The 19,190-nt window shown below is 39.5% G+C and overlaps 1 protein-coding gene across 3 annotated transcripts in view; it reads right to left on the bottom strand.

The window, feature by feature from the left end:
• The window catches only part of LOC139736904 (protein phosphatase 3 catalytic subunit alpha-like), a 99,922-nt gene that overhangs the window by 32,932 nt on the left and 47,800 nt on the right, over positions 1–19,190 (bottom strand). For all 3 annotated transcript variants that reach the window (XM_071647577.1, XM_071647578.1, XM_071647580.1), the window contains exons 7-10: positions 6,894–6,971; positions 4,992–5,086; positions 1,143–1,268; positions 351–428 (exon numbers count right to left, since the gene is read on the bottom strand). In XM_071647577.1, the coding sequence (XP_071503678.1) occupies positions 351–428; positions 1,143–1,268; positions 4,992–5,086; positions 6,894–6,971 (377 nt within the window). The remainder of the gene's footprint in view (positions 1–350; positions 429–1,142; positions 1,269–4,991; positions 5,087–6,893; positions 6,972–19,190) is intronic.

Below are 19,190 nucleotides of genomic sequence, written 5' to 3'. Positions count from 1 at the left end.
GTTTCCATCTCAAATAGAACAAAAAATAAAAGTAGAGTGTAAGTGCTCCATGTCATGGCCTTGTGTCAAACCACATAACTCTGCACAGGTGGCAGGATATCAGGGACCAAGAAATGATAACCAGTGGTGGTAGGGTGGAGAGTGCGTAAAACAATGTAGGGTGTGGTGGGGGGAATGGTGGAAGTGATGCTAGCTGGCAGTGGAGTTGGTGGCAGCGAGGGGGGTAGATGTAGGAGTGGAGGTGGTTACTGGAAGTATGGGGCAATCAACATTCATGTGGTGGTGGGGAGGGAAGATCCATCATGCGACACCAACATTCCACGTGGGGTACGGGGTTCTACGGTGCCTACCTTCAAATGTGTCGTCTCCCTCAGAGAGGAGCTCATCGTCTGAGCAAATGTTCAGAATTGACACCAGCATCTCTGTGACTGTAGAGTGTACACATACAAGATAAATATTATGATTACATGCATATGGGATCCACATTCATGATAAATAAGAAGCACTCATATAAAAAGATGGACAGATACATAAGAAAAGGCAAAACAAAAACAAAAATAAAAACAAATAAGAATAGTACCCAAGGCACCCTGCGGGGGCAGAGGCATACAATATACAAAAAATTGTATGCCCCTAATGATGTAAGAGTTAATTATTACAATAGAGTTGAGCCACTATGGACTGGGGCAGTCAATTTTCATTTTGTATGCTGACATGCAATATAAGTATTTACTATATGGGGTATAATCTTTCACCATTACAGTCTTGTCTTCTCTGCACTGACCAATATCCTTCAAGTATGTTCGAGAGAGTAAATTTGCCTTAATACATAACAGTTTCCTTTTTGCAGCAGAGGTCAAAAAGTAAGAGAATTAAAACTTGCCAATGAAAACCCATATTCTACCCTCCTACTCCTAGCCCCAATGTTATACCGTTAGTACATACCCCTCCCCCCCCCCCCCCCCCAGTTTCTGTGAAAATGAAGATGAAACATTTAGGACAAGAATGCTAAAAACAAACATAAAACAAAGAAATACGCCTGTCCTGATATTGACCTTACCATTACTGCAATATATCACCCCCCCCCCTTCAAGAATATTAAACTGCAACAATGAAATAAATATGAACACACTAAAACTTACCCTTTTCACCAACAAATGGTAACGACCACGTAAAGACATCCATGAAGTTGGGCAGCCAGTAGGGGTGAGGTGAGCAGTTGAACTGCCTGATGTTCATGACATTGTTCTCGTACTTCAGTACTGCAGCTGCAAAAATGAACAGGAAAGCACACCACTAATTACGCAGACAGGAAATATGGAGTTGAAAAGCTGAAACAGACCAAACACTCTCCTTACGAAGTATCCCCAACTCAAACGCAAGAAATCCTGAGAGTAGTTAGGTTATAACTTAAAAATAAACATCAACATTATGAATTTAGATGCCTCTGGTATGCTTACATTTTTCCCCAGTTGATAGGCCTCAAGAAAGTCACTGAATTTTTTTCAACAAGCATGCATAACAAAAGTTGACATGTTCATTTCATTAATTTTATAGAGCACTATGTATGACTGTTTTAAATGCCTGTCACTCAGCATTGCAGGTTTACCATTTCTGAAAATATGAAATATGTCAACATCAACATCCGTATTTTACGGGGGGGTGGGTTGCAATTCAGAATTGCTGGTTTACATTGCATGTATAATGTCATGAGGGAATGTGTGGAAATACAGCAAATCTCTTGTCTTCATAACCCTTGACCTTCATTAGGGTTGAACGCAGACAAACTCACTTTAAGGGTAGACACTTATTGCTGGAGCAAATCGCTTGAGATAGACTGAATAACTGGAGTAGTTTTCATCAAAGATTAGTCAAAACTAACAGGCCCTTAAGGAGTATCTATTCAGTGAAGGGTACAATTTGACTCATTTGATTGGCATACAATGTTGCATTTCTTTGGAGAAACAAATTTGTCATCAACAGTACCGGATTGAACAATCATTTGAAACTGTTGAAAGTCAATAGCATGGTCAAACTGAGTGCCAGATCACAGCCATGAAATGATATATATAGTCAAACATCTTTACATCAACACATGACGTTATCCAAAATGAGAATTATCCAAAATGAGAATTATACACTGTCTTTCTCAGCGTATGAAGAATGGCAAAAATTGATGAAATATTAGTCACTTCTGAGAGTATCTCTGGTGCATTTTTCTGTATTTTGTCCATACCTACAACAATCTCCCATCAATCATCATTCACACATTATATACACCACACCCTCCCCTTCTTTCCCATCTCCCCTTCCCTCCCCTTAAAACTCTCCACACTCGTCAAGATTTCAGTGAAACGCACAGCTGCCACTCCAGCGTTCCAGCAGCCACAACGTCTAGATATGACTTTGACAGCTCCTTGCATATACTACAGCATACTAAACGATTTGGACAAACAATGCTTCCTTTAAGTAAGCTCTTAAATACAGCGTATAATCAAAGATTTAGAAAATATAACAAAATCTCATTGGAGATGATAGGATTGTCATCCATGGAGAAAAAGTGAATAATGCACAGCACAGCTGTAATTAATTATTACAGAGCAATAACAGGTGCATTAACTATACGCTTTTTTTCTTAGGACTAGTGTACTAGCTGCAATACAAAGTTCTACAATTCTCATAATAAGCCCAATCAAACTTACCAAAAAATTATATTTGCCATGAAAAACGCGGGATGTTTTATTCATTAAAATGTAATGCTTGCAGTTCAATTACTGACCTTTTGAATTCACTTAGATTTGCAATGTAGGCACAAGACACATCTCAACATTTTTGATTACCAACAAAGGGAGCTAGCTCAATGTCATGCCATCATTTCAGTCATTCTGACTAAGAATTGGCTGGTAGGTTTCATCTTATATGTTTATTTCCTGCTTCGATAATCCTGAAAAATCAATGACTGAAAGACTCTGGGAATGACATAAAATCCTAGTGTAAACATATCAAACTATCCCTAGAAGCAATATTTCACTTGTATTAATCTTGCATAGCTTCAAAACTTAAGTTGTGGGCTAAAGAGAATTGAGCAGTTCCCTTTCAGCTAACTATAGATTTAAAGTAGCAAAGATGTGGACACGTGTTGGCTGCATCTCTCACCCTCTTCATGTCTTTTGAATGAAGCTGGGGATCGACACTTGGCTACATGTGCAAATGTACTGATGACATTTCCGTCATCCACACAGTCAACAGAGCCTGACAAACGTTACCTAATGCAGTTTTGCCTGAGAGGAGTCTGCCGAATCATCGGCAGAATGGTACATGAATGATGAAGAAGGGGGGAAAAAAAAGATATAAAGTTGCTCCGCATTTGTTTGGTAGGACGTAAAGCTAATTGTGATGTAATATGTTAGTCACCTCTGATGTGGTCGCCTCAGCGTGACTGCTTAGTCACTTCCGGCTGCCATAGTCGGCCCCCTTGCATTTCTACGGCAACGCGTGCATGCTGCGCTTAGCTGGGAGAGTTGTATCTCTATAGAAACATTTACTACCATTGCAACAACAGTAGGAATTTGTAGCTGAAAACTCCACTTCTCTCTAAGGGTACACTGTATTAATCCATGCTGGATATCTCTGAACAAAGAGGGAAACACGATGGTGGTGGTAGTGGCGGCAGTGATGGAGGGAGGGGGGGGGGGTCGTGGTGAGGGGATATACAGTTCTTCCAGATACTTGCGGTGTGTGCTTCACATGAGGATTTCTGTCATCAGATATCCTGGTTTCATATGACCCAAACATGATCCCTTCATTGACAACACCTATACCATCCCAGGGTAACAAGACTGCACCTGTCCAGCAACTAAGTCCCTACGGGCATCGAAGGGGGTTGGGGTTGGGTAGGGGTGAGAAGGGAAGGATGTCAGCTTGGATTTCATGCCTATGTGTCACTATGACACAACTTAGTATGGCTTTCACACTTGCAGAAGAACCAGATTGCAATCACCTTTCTGAAATGTGCCCCTAAATACTAATAGAGATGTAAAGCGTTTGGACACTTAAAAGTCCTCCTCCCTGACAGGTAACTGCGAGTACTTTTCAAATATGATAATACATGTAACAGAAACTACATGACCTGTTACTCTGAAACCTGAAGTTCCATATACTTGCATGCAAGAATATGTATGCATACAACATGCCCAAGCCTTGACAGCATCAAGTATGAGGTCAAGCCGTGCTAAACCACCACAATCATGTGTAATGTTTTACAGGTCAAACTGTTCAGACTGCAGAATATGGACCTAAAATCGCGCAAATCTAGATTATATGACACCCTCAGGCCACAACTGGCCAAAATGAGTAAAGAAATGTCTTTGGGAGAAAAGTGAGACATGTTTGCTTTTACACTTGTGGTTACTTAATTAGCATTACGCATGTCAAATCAACACATTTACAAACAATTTCCTTGATAATCTGAAAGGGCTCTTGACTTGGTCAAACTGATCCTCATGGGTGACCCATTTTCGATCACACTTTAAAGCTAATTGTGTCTGTGTGTGTAAGTATAATGCTTTCACTGGTTTGGGATGAGGTGGGGTTTTAACATAATGACATATACTGCAGAGTTGTGGACTCAAAATATGGTGCGTCTTCATAATCTCTTCAATTCACTGCATGTGACTTGCAAGCCAGCAAAGAGAGGGACATATCCATTCACAGAATAATATATGCATACTGTTGTTTTGGAGGATGAACCAGATTTGGGTTGATTTCTCTTTGAGGAGGCCACATACACACACACACACACACACACACACACACACACACACACACACACACACACACACACATACACACACACACACACACACACACACACACACACACACATTACATTACCTCACTCAATTTACAGCAAAGCAACTCACTGTGAGTACCGTTGTAGAAACATGTAGGCCCCTATCCATTTAAATCCCGTTTGCATCTTTATCCTTTACCTTTATTGTTATAGACATCCAAGTAGTTGGGTGCTGAGAAGATGGTGATGAGTGAGGGGAAACCTGTTGCGGGACTCTTTCTGTACATTCGATACCTGTCGTGGAGAGGGGGAGAAAATATCATGCAAATTGGTTGACAATCAAGGTCGCACACCCTGAAACATGGCTGTTTTGGTCCTCCCTTCTTTAACGGAATGATGGACTAGGTTGTATAGATACGGACTGAAGTTTTAGAATTGACATTAACACTTTTTACAAGTGACACCTAGTGCAACTACCATGGAAACCATTTGCCAACTGCCTGTCAGGTGTGACTAAAATGTTGTCTGCTTTGATGGCACACTTACCTCAGTGTTTTGATGTCATATGATAACAATCTTGAGTGATATAGAGTTAACCAAATGCCAGTTTTTGCAGTATTTCATGTTTGGCCATTTCTTATTCGATCGGCATGACCAAAAAAAAAAAAATTTTTTTTAAAATCACCAATTAGAATCAAAATCTTTAACAATTTGAGATATAGCACATTTTAACGGTATTAAAACGCACTAAACTTACCATGTTCTATTTCTCTAACCTGGCCAAGGTAAAGCATGTCTGTCATTCTCATTCCACAGCAGTTAGCAATCAAGAATATAAAACATGTAAATACAATATCATGGAGGATCCTCACTGCTTATTGCTATTTAAGAAAAAATATATATTTTGATGCTAAGGATGTAACTTTTCCTTTTAGGAAGGATATGAGGAAAACAAGGATATAGATATTAAAAAAACATGTTTACAAACCAACAACACATTTGTGGCATAATTAAATCATCACCTTCTACCTAATTTTGGATGTATCAAATATGCCGTATTTCGCAAAGGCTTTCATTTTCACAAGTCGGGTGTTATTGGCGAATTTAAAAACATGCGAAAATATCAACTCTGATCCCAACATGAATGTGACATGTACGCATACATTTCTCTAGTCAGTACTGTGCTTCATGGTCGTGAATTGAACTACTCGCAAAATTGTCAGGAAGTCCCCATTCGCGAGAACTTCGACTCGCTAAATATATGGCATATACAGTATTTTGATAAATATCAACACGTCCTGAAAACATGCGACTCCCTGAAGTGCTCAACATAAAATAAACCTTACACACACATTTCATTATCCTTATGAGTGAGAGATGCATGCAATTGTCTGTGCCATTCTACTTGGGGCATGTCACGCGATATCACTTCTAAGATAGCCTAAATACCTTGCATATCACATAGAATTACAAACATCGTGCACAGGAGATAATTGGAAGTAATGTAATCCACACATACTTATTTCAAATTTAAAAATAAAGAATAAGCAAGGCCTGGAAAAGAGAACCCAAAGAGATAAATCACACTTAAACTACCAACACTTATTGACTATTTTCATAAACTATGACAGGGGGGTCAAGCTGTGGAATTCTATATACCATATTATGTGAATGAAATTCATATGAATAGATATTTCTAGCTTGCACAATACACATTCAGTGACAGGAATACTAATGAATTCCCTAAGCAGATTTAGCTATTTGTATCATCCAATATGACATAACACAAAACAGTAGCTGTTAAATATTCAACACATCAAAAGTAATATGAAAGAATTGATATGCACAATCTTTTTCTTGTTTCTCTTCTTCTCTGCCCTTAAGATACAATGGCCGACAATTACAGACAGACCTTTGCTAGGCTACACGGGGAGCTAGTGCCGGGATATTTTCCCTTGAAGGCAGACTAGCTGTGCATTGGAGAGTTGCTGTCTGCTGTACATGCCGGTACGTGGCCTGTATGCATGCCAAGGGAGAATTTTCACTTGGCAGGAATGGGGAAGGAAGGAGGGAAAATGAGAGATGACATCTTGCCACTTACCCAGTATCCTGAGCCTCATGCGCTCGAATTATTGAAAGAAGGTTATTCTGTTGTAAGAACTCACAGCAGGCTGAGTAGCTGCAGAGACAAAAAGGGGCAAAGGCAGACAGAAATTCATGTTATGCAGAAAGCAATGCTGTGAGGGTTCTGTCTTTTATGTTTTGCATTAAGTGAAGCATGGCACTCCCGAGGTGCTTTGCATGGAGCAAAATTTCACTCATTCTTCAGGAATGCGCATCTAATAATCTTTAAAGCTAATTTGTGACTCATTTCACTGTACACAAAAAAAAAAACAATAAAACTTAGTATGAAGAACAAGTAAAGCTTGAGTGTGTAAATAAAAGCTCTTTGTTCAAGTTTTGATGGTATTGGAATAATTTCTCTATGTTATGGCATCAACCTACTTTTAAATTCTTAGTAGTACACTCTGGGATCTTGTTTCATTCGAAAATCATAGCACACGTGGTGGAAGAGATAATTCACTTCATAATGGCTTCATAATGAGGTGCAATGATTGTAGCTGTTAGCTCTCATCTTGAACTTCTACTCTAGGGAAAATCACAAGTCAATAAATCAACTCCATCAGGCAATCAAGAGAATGGAAACAGTAATACTACACGCAACACAAAACATTATATCACAAATTCATTTGGCTGCATTACACTGTTTCACCTGATTTAATTTTACAAAGTGCATTTTGAATCATTGCTTGAAATTTGGAATTTCAGCCTCTAAACTCACCTGGGATGTGTGACTAAAAATCATATGTTCACTGCTGTTCTGCGCATTTAAAGCAAGTTTTATCACAACGCCATAGGCATTTCTCCAATATACATAAGAACAGGTTTACTGAAGAGCCAAGTATGCCCCTTACGGCTTCAGTGCATGATAATAAAAAGTAGTTTGCAACATTCAACAGTCAAGGAAACGGTCAACCCATATTCCTCTGCAAAATATATAGCATGTTGATATTTGTGACACTGATATTCACCATATTTTGCACAAAATATGACAGCTAATGATTGTCACAGCTGTAGAATTTGATGTAGCAACTCTAATGACATCACACATTATACAATTTATTATTCATAAGTTGACAAGTCTTAAAGGTGCATGGTCCCCGTGTTTTAGTCAAATGCGTACGCGGGCGCACGGCGCAAGTTTCCTATAGAGACCTACGCTATCGACTTCTTTTGGCGCTTACGCTTTGGCCCACTTTCCCGAGTCCGAAGAAGTCCGATTCTCTGTAGTCAGTGGTCCGATCACACTTCGGCTCATGATTCGGCTGAGGGGGATGACAGCTTTAGCAAACTTCTTTTGTGATGTCATAATAAGAAGCACATATGCACGCACCCTGGCATTACTACAGACTGCGCGATGCGCAGAGAAGACAACAAAGGCAACGTTACTTAGCAACACCTACGCACTTTACTCTTGATGACAGCTCTACTTCGGTAATCTTCGGCAGTATCATCAACAGCGCCATCTACACTACCGGGACTATGCCCCTTTAAGTTTTGGCCTTCACCTTTATGAAATCTCAACAACCTTTTTTTTTAAACAGTTAAAACAATTTGTCTGAATACTGTGAAAGTGTGAAGGAACTTGAAAATCTTTTCTTGCATATACAGGAAATATTAGGCCTATAATCTTATTTAAAAATGTTAATATTTAGTATGACCTTTTGACCCTGACCTGTACAACATACCTCCCCAACAAAATCAGTGAATGGCTCATGTACCACAAATGATGGGAAAATATCACAAATCTCTCACAAACAGTTAAATTTTGGTATCTGCAGAAACATTGAACACCAGCTTTTTCCTTCCAAATCTAATTAGTAAATTGCCTTGTCCCATAACATCCATGTACCCTGTGTAACCAATAGTAGTTGAGTATAAATGCATATCAACAATGCTTCTGCATTTCAATTTGACCTATAACCTACGACTAGGGCTGTTATTTCCCCACAATGTAAGTGGTTAATTGACCTGTCACACTTCACTCTGGCACTTAGTTTGATGACAATCTGATTGATGCTTTCCGAAGTCATCATGTCCACTGTGTATCTAGGTCTGGATATATTCGGCAGACTGACAACATACTACAAAATGCCTCTGGTTGATTGCGACATAACATTGGTCCATTTTGCCAATCTTCAGCATCATATGACAGTGCTCCTCCTGGACTGCTCAGGGGGTGAGATATGTTGTGAAGTTGATCATTACAGAAAGATAGAGCCCGAAATGGCATGAAACTATGCCAGCCCCCCTACAAAGATATAATTAACGTCTCAATCTGGTTGAGGTCGACAAGTTCACCCAGACAGCAACACATGCAGCCAATAAGCTTGAAGTACTCAAAGTTTGGAGACAACAAACTACTGCCTGTTTGCCCCCTTGTACATTATCACGATGCCAAGCTGGCTAGCTCTTGCTGAAATTGAATGCGCTCATAAAACATTTCACAAGAGTGCAAGCTCTTTTGTAAACTTCTCCTTTCCTTTCCTTTTTTTTTTAAAAACAGAACAGTCTCATTCATCAGAGCCATTTTCAGTGGTTCCCTACAACAATGTCAAAATTTCAGAGTAAAGATTACAAAATGGCATCCATGGCATGTTCAATGACTTCTTAAAAATTTGCTAGTTGTAACTTCTTTTTACTTTTCATTTACTTTTTATATGGACACATTACATATCTTGCTCATCAGGAAATAGTGCTTCAGGTCAGATGCAACCTTAACATCATAGGTTTCTTCGAGATGACATCAAACTGAAAAGGGCCTTGCAGTTGCAAACAACTATTCCACATAAATGTCTTATTGTTGCGTCAGGACATGATCATGCCTAGATATCAGATTGGGACTCACACTGAGTCACTGCAACTAGTTGTGTCAATTTGTGCCATCTGAGGTCTCTTTCACACAAATGGTGCCTGTGCCAACAGCAACACGCTAGATCACAAGCTAGATCACTAGCAAGATATTGGGCACATACCCAGGACAGGGCACACAAGGGTGTTTTTTCTTTTCTTTAATCCCAAGGTTTCCCATCAAGAAAACGGTGCTCACTGCCTATTCATTTGGGGGAAAGTGCATGTACACTGTACGCACAGGTAAGTATTGAGACAATCACAGGGAAGCAGTTCTACATTAGCTATCAAATCACAGCTCTTTGAGTGGCACAACATTGTCTCACATTTTCATTTTTTTTCTTCTTCAAAATTTGTGAATTCAATCTGATTGACACTCATGAATGTAAACACATCCACACCACTGATATTTTAGTGACAATAAACATTCTGAGTAGCTCACTTACACTACTTGTGTATGTTGGCCAAGTGAATATCATGTTCTGGTGAAAGACAATCCAGTAATAATATATATATAGAAATGATAATGGCACACCAGTGAGATGGTCAGAGTATACAGAAGGAAGTATTCTGTTATTAGACCAAGCTGAATGCAAACAAGTTGCCCATTCCCCATCTCCTTCCTTCTTGTCAAAACAACAACAAAAAACTTTTTCTTTCTTTTTTTTTTTGCCCTCTACTATTATAGCACTACAAAAATTAAATGTGGTTTGGATACTATTAGCATAGCCTTAGCACAAAAATTTTGCAATTAAGCCCTACCAAAACACATTACAAATAGAGAACATGGTATCAAATTCAATTCCCTGCATAATTTTTGAATGAAAGTGAAATTCACATCTCGTATGTGAAACTTTCATCAAAGCCATGAAACTGGAAAGGAAAAGTACTCCTCGATAAAGTTCAGAGGGAATACCTTAATACCGAAAACTGCCATAGAGTTAGTTCATGCCTTCTTCCACATAATATTTGCCTTGTATTACATGCATTTACTTTTTCTTTCCTGGTGTGCAAGGTCAGCCTCATGATGCATCATACTCCTGCATATCCACTCTGTCCCTCATAACTAATGCATGTAGATCTATCGTTACTTGTTTCTAATTTGTGATAAAATGTAATGTCTGCTGTTTAAAATTGCATGTTGTCATTTGTAAATGACCTTTTCATTTCAACCATGAAACTGAAATATGAAGTGATTAACACTTAAAAGTTGGACACCAGCACAAAATATCTTTTAACATGGAGGGAAATAGAAAAGGTCCGCCATTAGGACACAAAGCAGAGCAATGAATCAGCACAATACAAACAGGATAACACCTTAATCGGCGCAACCAAACCTCCAAACATGATAGAATTGACATGATCAGACAACAGATAATTCCTCTATGCCCCAGCACCCCATCACATGAATGGTGTGGATGAAATTATTCCCTGGACCCACTCGACAACAATTTACCCGGGTGCTGATGCTTGTATGAACTGCAGTGTGCTCTGGCCCCCTCACTCCTACAATGGCCGACTGCCACAGCACCCGAAACCAGCAGCCGCAATGATAGGAAATGTTGGTGAAATGTTGAGAGGAGGCAGAGGGGAGAGTGGGGGTGGCGCCTGTAATCAATGCAAAACATCGACGCTCACAGATTCTCCATCCACAAACTGCCACCAGGAATAAAACCACAAAGATGGCCCATTGAGCCACTCTTTCCACAGAGCACTGCATACATTCTCTCCTAAACCCCTGTTGCTGGTTAAGAAAAGCTCTAGAGGCCTTCAATTTCAGTCTCTGTGCTCAGTTCACCTGTTGGAAGAAAAATCTAAGAATCTCCACTAAGCTGCAGAGGTTACAGCATGTCCTGAGTGACAACAATTGTAACTGGTTTCTATCAATACTCATTCAAGAGCCTTCACACTATTAATTTGCTGCATATGATGCTAATGAAAGGCAGTAATTCCTTGACCATGGCCAAAATGAATGAAGAAAAGCAAAAGGTTGGGGATGCAACGCTCTTGGGAGAGGGAATCCAACACTTGATGCTTGCACAAGTTACAAAATGCCACTTGATTTTATTCCAACTTCTGACTTTGCTACAATGTCTTCTAGAGCCATGTTTGAACAGATCTTACTGCGACAATGTCGCGGCGACAATGTCGCGGCAACGTTTGGAGAACAAACTTCCTCACCTCTGGCAATAAAACTGCAGGAGAGAGCAAAGGGTATTGTTTTAACAGACACACACCCAAAACCTTACATGGATAAGTTTCCACAAAGGGGTGTGTCCACTGTTGCCACTACCCTGCCCGCCGGCCAGCACCGCCTATTGTTCTAGAATTTGTGTATACAAAACGTGGTTATAATCACTGATCTCAACTACACAGAGATCAGTGGTTACAATCCATGCACGTGATCAGCGCGAAACATGTCAATCATTCTCTGTCTGCAATCTTGCGCATACATGTTGAGGATATCAAAGGAATGTTACTAACAGGAGAGCTGCCAAGGTAGTGTTACAGTAACGTCAGGGTAATGTCGCAGCAATTACCCCAGCTGGCTAGGGTAGATTTTGGCAAAAGTTACCGGAAATCGTTGAACAGGCAGGGTGAAAAGAGATCACCCTGACATTACCCGGACGTTGCCGCGGTAACTCTAGATCACATTTATCTTATGGCTACTGGGATAGATGGATACATATAACCACAGGCAAGATAGTCGGCCTCATACTGTCAAAGAGGTTATGTGTGTATATTACACTACTGTTGTTAAATCCAATCCATTAGTGATAACTGCAAATACCTGGGACATCTTTCTGGAGTTAAAAGCAAGGTGACTGCTCTGACTGATGCTCAAATGACACCTTCATAACTGTTTTGCAACACAAAATTGCATCATTAACTAACAATATCTATGGGATCCATGAATAAAAGATTATCTGTCTTTCGATTGTCATTGAAAACTAACGTAACAGTCAAATGCATCCTCGTCAGTATTGCCAAAATGCTCATATACTGTAGTACTACAGTGAATCCTGTGCTCATACAAGGTACTGATCTTACAGCTCTGGTGGCTTTGAAAACATTACGGTGAGGATTATGCATTGCTAACAATCTTGTGTTTTTCAAGACCTTTCCTCTCTCCCCTCTCCTTCCCCTTCCTCCTCCTGTCTCTTCTTCTCTCTATCTATCTATTTATCTCTCAGTAAGATCGCACTTCTCATTTTCTGCAATGGCACTAGGATTAGAGTGATCGGCTTGTCACCAATGGAAATATTTCCTTCTACACTGGACATAATCTCATAATAGTCAGCAATGACAGAGTGTTTGTATAAGTTGTTTCGGCATGTATGATTGGCACAGACTGCACAAGGTGATACACATTTGGCAATCCTGGTAATAAGCTGAGAAATCAAAACAAACAAAAACAGGAAATTCCGTGAAAATACAGGTATACCATATCATGTGGAAACTTGCATTACCTAATCTAAAATGCATAATACTGTAATTGCAAACTAACACAATCATTTATAAAACTAAACAAAACTACAAAATACTGTGATATCTTAATTTACATCTGATTTCATTAGAACTTCTAATGCCCTTCTAATTTGATTCTTCTCCCTGCAATAAATTCAACGTGAATATGGGAGTGGAATTGTACTTTCATCTATGCATTCTCATAAAAATACCAAGCTAAAGCAAAAAACAAATAAACAAGTAAACAAACACAAAAAACCACCAAAAACACTTCATTTTACCAAATAGTGAAGGATTGAACTGCAGATAAACATACTAGACAGTGCTGATGTTTCAATCAATATTTTGTGCATGTTGTAAAATTGCCAGACATTGAAAAGACAAGTTCACCTTCATATACATGTGGATTGAGATAATGCAGCAGTATCAGTGGAATACATAAATCACCTCTCTAAGAACCATGTTAAGCAACAAATTTCTTTGATAATGGTCGTAACTCTTCTGTATAAGAATTTTTCTCTGGTATATGCTGCACAGCTAAAAGTTGACAATATCATCCAAATTACGTGAAGGCAAAATCACCACAAAAAGTCATAACTATTCATTTGTTCCGGAGAAAAGACAGCTCCCCAATCCCATACTGTGAGAGTAGGCATTGAATATTACCAAATACGATGCTGTCACTGTGCATTACTGCACATGCACACTATGCTTAATGAGTAGGGGTACAGTGTATCACAACAACTTACTATCACTGCCACAGTACCGGTAATCTTTGCAGCGGGACAGTGCCACAATACAGCCTCTCATTTCTTGCTAAGTGCAGGATGTATCTAAAACAAGTATGAACTTGACAGTCAATAACTAAAAGCAGTTTGTTTCTACTACTCTGAAACGAGGCATTGAATTTTAACAAGGCTTAGCGGATTTTCATGCCTGATTCACTGTCTTACCCTCAAATTCACTGAATCTGTACAGACTCTGCTTTTAATCTGGAATCTCAGAATGAGGTTCACCCACGACACAGCTGCAAAACCTTGCTACAGGAGCACCGTTTCAACTTGACCTGATGCATGAGCCCTTTGGCATTTTTGATTATCATGGCATAATGCTTCAAAGGCACCATCAGGGTCAAACTGACCTTTATCAAGGCTCGAGTAAACCTTTCAAGAGAGTCTCCAGTTTGCAGGATTCACAATTCATAGAAGGTGGCACACGCATAATGCCCACCTATAGCACATGGACCCTGAAAGCATTTCATGTCTTCTTAAGATAGAAAAATTGACTGCATCTGAACAATAATAAAGCATTTTCCCAGTTTTTTCAAGTTTGATCTGCTTCAAGGTCACATGCAACACATAATTCATGAAATGAGTGGGAGGTCATTGAAATGCTCTATTATCACAGAATACATGGATGAAAGCACAATATCAAAAGAGGAATAATAAAAACTAGAATTCAATAAAAAACAGCACGAAAATGAGTGGTGTGTTTCTTCCTTTTCTTTTCTTTGTCCTCGAGTGATATTGCACTGGAAGGTGATACAGGCTCTAAAGATTCCTGAAGCTGTGTACATACTTTGCAACCCATTGTAGACACAAAGCCTGTCTAATTACGCCCATGCATTTTGCATGAAGCAATCACTGCATCATTACAGCAATACTAATTGAACAATATCACTACAGCACGGTGCTGTGTTCCTCTGACCACCTCGGATGACAGTCTCATAAATGGCTTACAGGCAACAGGGATATAAGGGCCAGCGTGGCCGCCTCTATGAGGATCCAGACATCCAAAATGGCAGCATGTCTGTCCAGCAAGGACAGACGGGCCGGCGGAACCAGTAAAGATGATATTATGCGGGATGACAAATTGTAATGGGGAAATTAACATTTACAGATGCTCCTGAGCATGAATGCACACAATTATTAGCGCCAAGGTTACCTATTCACCTGCAAGATCTCGCTCACTGCAGTTAATTAAACTCTAATACAGCCAACAGTGCACATGTGCAGTTAGGCGTGCACACCACGCACCGGTGCTGCCTGAGGGAAGATGTACACAGAAGGAATTTGATCGGTCAATCACTCTCTCTTAGAGCTTCCCAAGTATTTAAAAAAAAAGAAGAAGACAAAACTGACAAGTTTTAGAACAGGCCACAGAGTCACATCAGACAGACACTGAAGGGAAGAGTGCATTCATGGTTAAGAGGGGGAGAAAAAAGGAAACAGAATAGGGAATAGCATCAATACAACGAAGATGATGGGTACAGATCGATATAGGAGACTAGGATAAAGACAGGATGAGGATAGAAAGAAACAGAAATGGAGAAAAGAGAGACAGATAGCAGAAATGTGGTGAGACCCAAGATAGACACTGACACAAAAAGTGAGATGACTACAAACAAGTGGAAATTCAGGGGAGAAATACAAATATATCTCAAGTGGAAGGGATATTCTAACTGAGAAAAAAAAAAGGAACATAAGAGACATGTACTTGAAAGTGTGCAATGTCACTCGCTATAAAATAGGCTCGATAACTGGAGGAAAATCATACGAACATTTTTAACAGAAGTTTCATGTATATCACATATCAAATTATGTCATGGAATTCTATAGTTTCTCATGGTTTCATGAAATGGTGATATTGAACCCTTTCCCCCTAAAATTTGTTCAGTTGTTGACTATTACTGCACAAATGATTTATTGTGAAGAATTTACATTTTTCTGTTTGTTTTTTTCATGTCAAAAATGGAAAGAAATTAAGTAACATGTTCACGCCAATAGAAGATTTGTACACCTATAACATCATCACCTAAACGACTCTGTACATGCAGTTGCAACTATACTGTGACTGGTAAATTATAGGAACCTTCTTATTTCATGTTAAATGTCGATATAACTTCAACCATTTTGTTCAATGATTGTTTTTCCTTCCAACGATGGAAAAAAAAATGAACACTTGAAAATTCAGGTAGCATCCAAAATCATAATGCTACAAACCCACACACCTGCTTTTCCAGGGCAAGCACAATTTACTGTTCTCCAAAACAGTTCAAAACACATGAGGCTGTCCACAGAATGTTTGAGGTCTGTGTGCTAATACTGTCATGCTAGTTATAGACATAAGTTCATAAAGTTCTTGGAGTGCATTTCAAGAGCAACACTGGTCTTTTAACTGTTTCACTCAATTAAACTTGCACACCAAATGCCAACACAGGAAAAAGATACCACAAACGATGTGTACAGACTATGAAAGAAAGAGAGAGAGACAGGGCGGATGGGAGGGAGGGTGGAAGAGAGAATGAAAGGGAAGATCTAGTTCTAAAAACAAGATTTCTGCAGTACACCATCATCCAATATTTGGATTGCTTTTCCCAATCCCACAGACACATAGCATACAATAACAACTGAGAGAGGCAGCATGGCTAAGCCAAAGTTGATGCATCATCATTCCCAATCTCTCTCTTCCCTCCCGCTCTCTCTTGCCCTTTCTTGCCACAACAAATACTCACGAAGGTGGCCTTTTAACATAGTCTGCATGGCTGTCAAGAGTGCAAACACGGTAGCTCAATTCACAGGGGAAAATCCAGGTGATTTCGTATGCACCCATTTGAGAAATCCTCTGGCGATACCCGCAGATTGCGCACAGCTTGTGGAAGCAACCTCGGTACACATTCACCTGAAGATTACAATGTCTGTCAAAGGCATCTTGGCTCAAAGTCTGTGGAACCACCTCAGACTGAGATGAAAGGCAGAGTGGTTGCACCTTCAGTGCTTGTTCATTTTCTAACATGGCACAAAGCTTTTATTGGTGAATCCACAAAGTGGACATGTCTTCATGTAACCAATTTCAAAGCTCTTTTGTTGCTACATTTCTTTTTTTTAAATATATATATTACTGAAGGAGATGTGTTTGTAATTAATCAATACTACTATTCATTTTCCTATAAACTCCAACTTCTGATAAACATGAGGCACACTTGGTATGGTGTTTACCTTTGGAAGTTTATCAATGGTGAAAAGATCAAGGCCTTTCCAGGAGGATAATTTATCTCTCAATGAAAGGAAGACAGCTATTTTTAGAAAGAAAGTCATATTTCTTTTAGCATCTCATTTTCCAGTTAGAGATAATAACTTTCCTTAGATACCTGCCCTAGAAACATCAATGAAAAAATGTTAATTCTTCACCTATGATGACTCTCTGATACAACTCAAATTTGATCTTATCAACTGTGGATCTAGTGAAGACTAGAAGATAAATTAGGTTGTTTCTTCCCAATCTTCTCAGGGAACAGATGTGGTGATTCTACAACTATTCTTTTATGACTGTCATTCTGCACCATCTGATGCATTCTATTATTCATATCACATGAACAAGAGCTTTGAATATGATCAGAAAAGTAGCTTCTTTGGGGTTATTGAGTTGAAATTTTTCCAGCTTTTTACTAATAATTTGTGAATTCCTCAAAAGTTTGGCTGAAATATGAGTGACGTTGAACCACTCGTGTGTAACAATATGAAAGACCAACGTAGAAGCCTTGGGATAAAATAGGGGTTGATATAATCACATTGTACCAAATCATCAATAATTCCTTGCACCACCTAGCTCACATAAATTCAACTTTGACAATATTTCTGACATTTGATTTATGAACTAATTGAAAATGCTGCATCTAACATGAATCCATTCATATTCAAGTTGAGGATGACTCACACGAATAGATAAAAAAAACTGTCAAGTTCAATCAGCTGAAATAAAGTGTGCCACACAAATCACATGAGAAGATCACAGCACTCAATGCAACTTGCACAACAAGGGCAGCTACTTTATGTGGTGATAAATTTGATTTTCATTGCCATGAAGAAATAATACATTGCTACAGAGACTCGACTTCTCCCAAGACAAACTAGTGTGCTTTACGAGGATATCCCCGACTCTATGATTGGATCAGCTTGACTGCATATAAGCAGCTTTGATGGTATAATGGATTCCTTTAATCATCAAACAATGCGGAGAGCCGTAACTGCCACCTCACAGGGGCACCGTCGTGCCATCATCAGAGTGCAGGCCCAATTTCTCCCACGCCGGCGGAGAAGATCTCGTATCAAAATTTTCATTTCAGCAGTCACGCGGGCAAACTGCACGGCAAACTTATGGATTGACTTCACAGTTTTATGAGCACGGGCCGAGGAATACAAATTAGACGATCTCTCCGCGATGCTGTATTTGACCGGTGTCTGCATGCATCCTGCTCTGTAGATTATCTGCCTCCCGATGCAGGAAGGGGGAGGAGTCGAGCAGAGACAGCTTCACAGCTAGTGGGAATGTCCTTTCATGCAGATGTGGGCATCCCACATGTGGCAAACATGGTTTAAGGGAGGGTAAAGCTGGGGGGGGGGGGGGGGGGGGCAGGAGCTGACTCAGAACTTTAACAGACCTAGGCTGCCCTTTATACATTAGTGGTCACTATGCTTTTCTCAATCTTCTTAAGACTGTTAATAACACTAAATTTAAGAGGCATCTGGTGAAATGTTTTTACAGTGTACAGTGTAGAAGTACCCATGTGCTACTGTATAAGCTGTTATTTTCCTGAGGGTTTGATTTTTGTGAATTTTGCATGTTACTGTTGGACTGCGAATTTAACAAAAATGTGGCCATGCACAAGGATAATAGTGCACTCATAATAGCCTCGGTGTCAATGCACAAAAAGCTATATCTCGCAAAAAATGTCTAATACCTCCTCATTTGTGAAGATATCTGTACAAGAAAAAAGCAACTTATAAAAAAAAAAATACTGTAACTCTTTATAGCAAACCCACCTACATCCACTAAAGTCTATCTATGTGGGACACTCTTATTCAGAGCAATGTTATACTCATGTACAAAGGAGTATATTCTAGACCCTTACACAGGAGATCCTGATTTGGACTCATGCCCAATGCCTACATCATTCATT

Source organism: Diadema antillarum, unplaced genomic scaffold (genome assembly GCF_040938485.1).
Source record: "Diadema antillarum isolate AM-2024a unplaced genomic scaffold, OU_Dant_1.0 seq00000674_RagTag, whole genome shotgun sequence".
In the NCBI taxonomy this organism is placed as follows: Eukaryota; Metazoa; Echinodermata; class Echinoidea; order Diadematoida; family Diadematidae; genus Diadema; species Diadema antillarum.
This window is presented reverse-complemented; position numbering and strand designations above follow the sequence as displayed.